The 5,772-nt window shown below is 47.0% G+C and overlaps 1 protein-coding gene across 1 annotated transcript in view; it reads left to right on the forward strand.

Annotated features, from left to right (window-relative positions):
* Positions 1 to 5,772, forward strand: part of FNDC1 (fibronectin type III domain containing 1) — a 111,817-nt gene that overhangs the window by 39,818 nt on the left and 66,227 nt on the right. Inside the window, exons 5-6 of the mRNA XM_019663756.1 lie at positions 1,605 to 1,811; positions 2,806 to 2,876. Coding sequence (XP_019519301.1) covers positions 1,605 to 1,811; positions 2,806 to 2,876 — 278 coding nt within the window. The remainder of the gene's footprint in view (positions 1 to 1,604; positions 1,812 to 2,805; positions 2,877 to 5,772) is intronic.

Raw genomic sequence — 5,772 nt, forward strand, 5'->3', positions numbered from 1 at the left:
CCCTCATATGTGGGATCCGAACCGGGGCCCTCTGGCGTCCCAAGCCAGCTCTTAACCAACGCGCCACTCGGCCGGCCCTGACTAGGTCTTATTTTTGAGGAAATAGGGTATTCCCATGCTCATGGATCATCTAAAGTCTATTTAACTTTGCATAACTCTGAAAATGACATGAACACTATTCCTGAAAAATTTAATTTGTGTATGTATTTTATTCTCATGAACAACACTCTGCTAACTTTATAAAAACAAACCAAACCTTCATTGTTGATAAATGAGGCTGCCACTCCTTGTTCAGGTTTTGTTTTTCATAAGTACTTTATACAAGATATTTTCCCCAGTATTAAAAAATATATATATATATTTTAGCCTAGCCCCACACAAGGTCTATTCACCAGTGACAGATGCTGATGAAGGAAATTCATGTCTTCTTCTGTAGTATTACCTGTGGATAAATCAAACACTTGACAAGATTTGTCTCCCTGGATCTTTCTAGAAACGTTGAATGTCAATTTGTTATGAAGCAAAAGCTCTCCGATGGAAACTCATAAGAATAATCAATTCATAGGGTTAATACAGGAACACTCATGGGACTCACCAATTCATAGGATTAACATAGGAACTCATATGTTTAATGAATGCTGTGCCGTTAGTGACTTGGACTATTAGTACTGGACATGTTTGGCAAATTATTTTCTCTTGAACTATGTAAACGAGTATATTTGTCATTTCCACAATCACTTGGTGGTCCTTGAATTTTATAGAGGCCAGACTTTGAAATTGAGAGCTCACCTTGTAACTTGGACACAACTGAGATCAGTTCAGTGTAACCCCAATTAAAGTGGTTACACTTGTTCCCAAACTTATCAGCTCTTAAGTGATGGAAAAGCAAAACTTTAAACACTAAGTATTGGCCACCAGAATTCACGGCTTTGAGAAAGCTAACAATGAGAGCGTTTCTTGAGATTGATCAGTTTAGCAAGAGGATTTCTTGAAATTGATTTAACATGCAGGGAAATGACAAACTGAGGATATCAGTGATGGCGGGGCAGGACCAGTATCTGTCTGGAGGGGCAAGACTTAGACATGTAAGAAAAGCTAAGATCAAAACCAGAAATTGGTTACTATTTAGCTCTTAGTGATTCACCAAAAAGACGAGGAAAGCCGGTCTTTTCAGCCCTACAACGTAAAAGCTTTGTGGAGGATACTCATAAATAGTACATAAGTGTGTCTGCTGTATTTTCATGCTGACCTTTAGCTCTCACCAGAGAATATATAGTTTTGGACTTAAGGGGGCAAAAGGAAATAGATGAAAGACAACATTGTAAGACATTCAAGATTTCTGGCTGGCAACATCAAACATGGTATGTTTCCATTTTTAGTTCTTGAGACCTCTTGGTCAGAAATGTGGGGGAGCGTGAGCACGTGAGCACGGGTTGTCCATGCCCTTGGGGGAAAAATGTTCTTACAAGAATTGGTTACCAAAGTGGATGTTTTGAACCCAGCTGCTAATTGTCACGGCTCAGACTTTGAACAGATTTTATAAACTCGATGGTAAACTTTAAGGGTATACTGTTTAATAGTTGCTGTGTCATGTCCTCTTTAAGAAAAGGAAGTGCCAAACAAGCCTTTGCGTGTTCGAGTCCGACCCTCAGATGACCGGTTGTCCATTGCGTGGAAGGCGCCACGCCTGTCTGGAGCCAAGAGTCCCCGCAGGTCACGGGGATTTCTTCTGGGCTACGGGGAAAGCGGCCGGAAGATGAATTACATTCCACTGAAAAGAGATGAGCGAACACACGAAATTAAAAAGCTAGGTGAGTTTCATGTTAACTGGTATTCAGTGTTTGGTGACCTACCTTCCCATCAGTTCAGTATGCAGAAGCATGTTCACGATAGAACAGTATATTTTAGTAGTGATGTTCATTTTCCAGCTATTACAGTTATACAGTTATTCAGAATTATACTCCGTTTTCTACTCCATCTGCCTCCATCCTTTGAACCGCCAGGTGGCAGCAGGACAAGGTCGCCTTCCACGTGCTTCAGCTGTTTCCTGAGCCTGTAGCCTTGATTCCTTGAATTGGGCCATTTCTCTTGACGTGAGAGGGAGGGCTAATGCTTTTCCTACCTTGGCTCTGCATTCATCCTTTTTGTTTGTTAAGCTTTGTCTTGGATCCTAGGACAGTGGACCATGGGTCCCACTGAAATGAAATATGGCGGCAGCAGATGAAACCTGCAAGCCAGGCCTGTCTTCCTCCCTTTCCCTAAAACCTTCTCTGGTGAAGGAAGCGCTGGCCATGGGAGGCTGAGGAAACACTCGCTGTGACCAGGAGAGATTACGGGCATCATTCTAGCGTGGGGCGAAGCCTGACTTTGGCTGGCCTCATTCATTGACAGGCCTGGCCCGTGGGCACAGGCCAGGCTCCCAGAGGGCCAATGCTTATCCCTCATGCCTGGCGTTTCCCTCGTGTGGTGGCAGTGCCAGCCGCGGCAGCAGTCCTGCTTCCGTCCCCTGCCCTCACACCCCTGAGCTACTTGATGAGTTTGGCAGGAGGCACTGGGGAAGTGTGGCTTGGCCCCTTCATGTCGTCTCCTCCTGGGGGGTGCCAGACCGCAAAGAACACACATTCTGCTCAGCTCCTCTGTGCCCAAAGTCATGTAAGGGTTCCCAGGGATGAGGGGCAGCAAAATTTGTCCAATTCTGAGGTCCAGTAGTAGAAAGTATACTTGCCATGTTCTCCAGCCTAGCTTGCACCAGCAATAAATATTTTGGCTACCACTGCTTACTCTTCCTTCCTTTCCTAATTGGAGGCAAGGAAGAGGCTGTGATTTATCGAGTCCTCCTGGAAGATTCCAGTAGGATCCAGTGGTCCCTTTACATGGTAGTCAGGTGTCACTCAGCTTCTGGAATACACCCAATGACAGGCTGGAGATGGAAGGAGGAATGATTGCAGGCAAAGTAGCAGGCAAGGGCAGACAGCTGAAGGTCTGTGTGACGTGAGCGGAGTCACCAGCAAGAGGGTAGAGTGGAGGTGCCCTTTGGCACCTACTTAGCTATAAAACATAACGTGTCTTAGACACAGTGAGGGGTGGGCACACAAGTGAGTGCTGAGGCTGATGAAACAAGACAGAGGAACGTAGAAAGAAAGGAGGAAGAATACCCAGGAGCAAGAGCTGCCAGGGTGTTAATAACAGTTTGTAGCTCAGCCTGAGGTGAGTGCATGGTGGTGGTGGAGACAGGTCTGCTTGTGAGAAGAAGGCCAGGTGGGCCCACGCTCCTCGGGCGTGCTGAGGACGAGATCTGCTTTGCTAAAAGGCATGGCCACACAATATTTTGCACTTGAGCTTAGCCAAAAGGCAGAGAAGCGATCTCACCACACAATATTTTGGAGCCTGGACAAGCAGCTGCAAGTTTGTCAGGACGCCACAGGCTGGCCCCTGGCTGCGTGGCAAGCACTGACCAGGGCAGGTTTGATCTGGTGGAGACACTGAGTGGAAGGCCGGGCTGGAGTCCCTCCCGGAAGTAGCCTCGGAAGTCACCACTCCATTCACAGCTCTTTTCAGCCACCTGCTGAAAACTCTTGGAAAAGCCTGTAGGGTGTTCATTTAGCGTCAACAAGTTTTCCATTTGACTGGTTCTATCTTTTCATTTTCTCAGCAGTGAACCCCTGGCTCACCTGAAGATAGCAGGAGGATTTATTTATTTTTGNAACCACTGCTGCTCAGATGCTCAGAGCTCACACTCTTGAGCGAGCTCTTAACCAACTTAGGCACTCGGCTGGCCCTGGGTTGGTGTTTCTGAGCCCAAAGATGTGCAAGACAGAGGGCTGTGTTTAGAGGGATGGTATTCTCACCTCGTTCTGGTTTTCAGAGGCAATGACTTCCATGCAGCTTGGGGACAGTATTTGGTCAGAGACCTTCTCTTGTTCGTCTGCTACCTGCTGAGTATACTGTCTGGTCCATTAAACACATACACACACACACACACACACACACACACACACTGCCTACTGTGTAAGGCATTATGGTCACACTCTGAAAGGGGCCTGTCCAGCTCAGAACCCTTGTTTCACATTCGTTAGCAGAAGAGTTAGGTGATTGTTGGGATGGCACGTGGGGTGAGGGGCAAGCATAAATGGAAGGGACCTAGTTAGACGAGAAGGGAACTTGGCACCAGAGTGGTTCAATTCAGGTTTCTGCTTGGCATGTAGCAGCTGAGCAGCTTTGGGTCAGTTACTTCACCTCTTGGAACCTCAGTTTTCTCTTGGGAATTATGACATCTATCTTACTTACCTGGAAGCTGTTTCAGGACAATTAAAATTGGGCATGTGAGAGCTTGTGATGAAGTGTAAGGGGCTATATAAAGCAGGCACTGTGGGAGGTTGTAAGGACCAGCTTCAGCCCTGTTCCTGCAGCTTGCTTAGCTGGCCTGGCCTCATTCTCCAGCCCTGGTGTGGAGTGGGTAGACAGCAGGCCAGAGCCCAGGGCAAAACATGGGGCAGGCTGATGGGGCAGGTACTCTCCCTGCCACTGGGTGGCATGGCTGGTGGCTAGTGGGCCTGGCATGAGTCAGGACAGAGCTACAGGCCGGACACTGCAAGCAAAAACTTGCACCATCTCTGGAACCGAGCTCCTTGTCTTTGGAACCTCACCCCTCCTTCCTCCTCAGGGACCCTGTCACTTTAGGAAATTCCAATGGTCTTTCTCCTTATTACTGTCCCCCCCCCAGTATTTCACTGCTGAGTGTTAGGGGACATAGGAGCAGAGACCTGCTACACTTCCAAGGCCCAGCAGCGACAGTGAGCTTCCCAGGGTCACATTCCACTGCAGGACAGATGGCTGGAAGGGTCCCAGGACTGGAGCAGAACCACAGGGCAGAGAATGCAGTTTCTGTTCAACAGTTTATTTTTTAGCTGACTCCTGTAAGACCCATGTGTGTGTGTGTTCAGTAGATTTGCCCGTTTTGCTAGAGATTATCCCCAAACTCCCATGTTGATGTGTTGCTCTCTGCAATGGAGGCAAGTATTGTTGGGGTCCACAAAGGGCTTTAGAGCAGCAGCTGTGGAGGGCAGAGGCATGAGCTTTCCATAAAGGTAAAATAAATGTCATATGCTGTTGGCAGAGATCATTTTCACCTTACAGACTTATTTTTTTAAACATAGCCCTGACCTCTGCCTAAAGCTAGGCACCCGGTGAAACCAAACCTCAACTTCACATTCACCCTCAGAGCCACAGATAGTATGAAACATCACTCATGAGAGGGTCTTCTGTGAAAACTGAGTTTTTGTTTGTGGTAATAGCTTGCATTAGAGGCACACAGAGGGAAAAATGACTCAGGAGACGTAAAGAGAAGGAAACAGAGTTTTTCACTCCCTTAAAATTTTCTCTCAACTGCTACCATGTTTCTCCAAAAATAAGACCTTGCCAGAGAAGAAGCCCTAGCATGATTCAACCAGGATATGGAGGGCACGCACCCCTCACATGATGGTTTTATGACCTGTTTTGGGGAGAAGGGTGCCTTTTCCGTAAACTCCTTCAGCTTAAAATATTCAGTATGCCAAGGTGCCATATTTTGGCTCCTAAAATCATACGAAGGCTTATTTTCTGGCTAGGTCTTATTATTTTTTTTTAATTGGGGAATTGGGGGATGAGAACAGCACTGGGGAATTGGGGGAAGGGGAACAGACAAATTGCTGTCGTTTTGTTCTTCAGTCTAGTTGTGGAGGACGTTGCTTCACTGGCCCAAGTTGGCACCATCATCGCGCTCTTCCCGGGCGA

The sequence above is a fragment of the Hipposideros armiger genome, unplaced genomic scaffold (genome assembly GCF_001890085.2).
Source record: "Hipposideros armiger isolate ML-2016 unplaced genomic scaffold, ASM189008v1 scaffold_404, whole genome shotgun sequence".
Taxonomy (NCBI): Eukaryota; Metazoa; Chordata; class Mammalia; order Chiroptera; family Hipposideridae; genus Hipposideros; species Hipposideros armiger.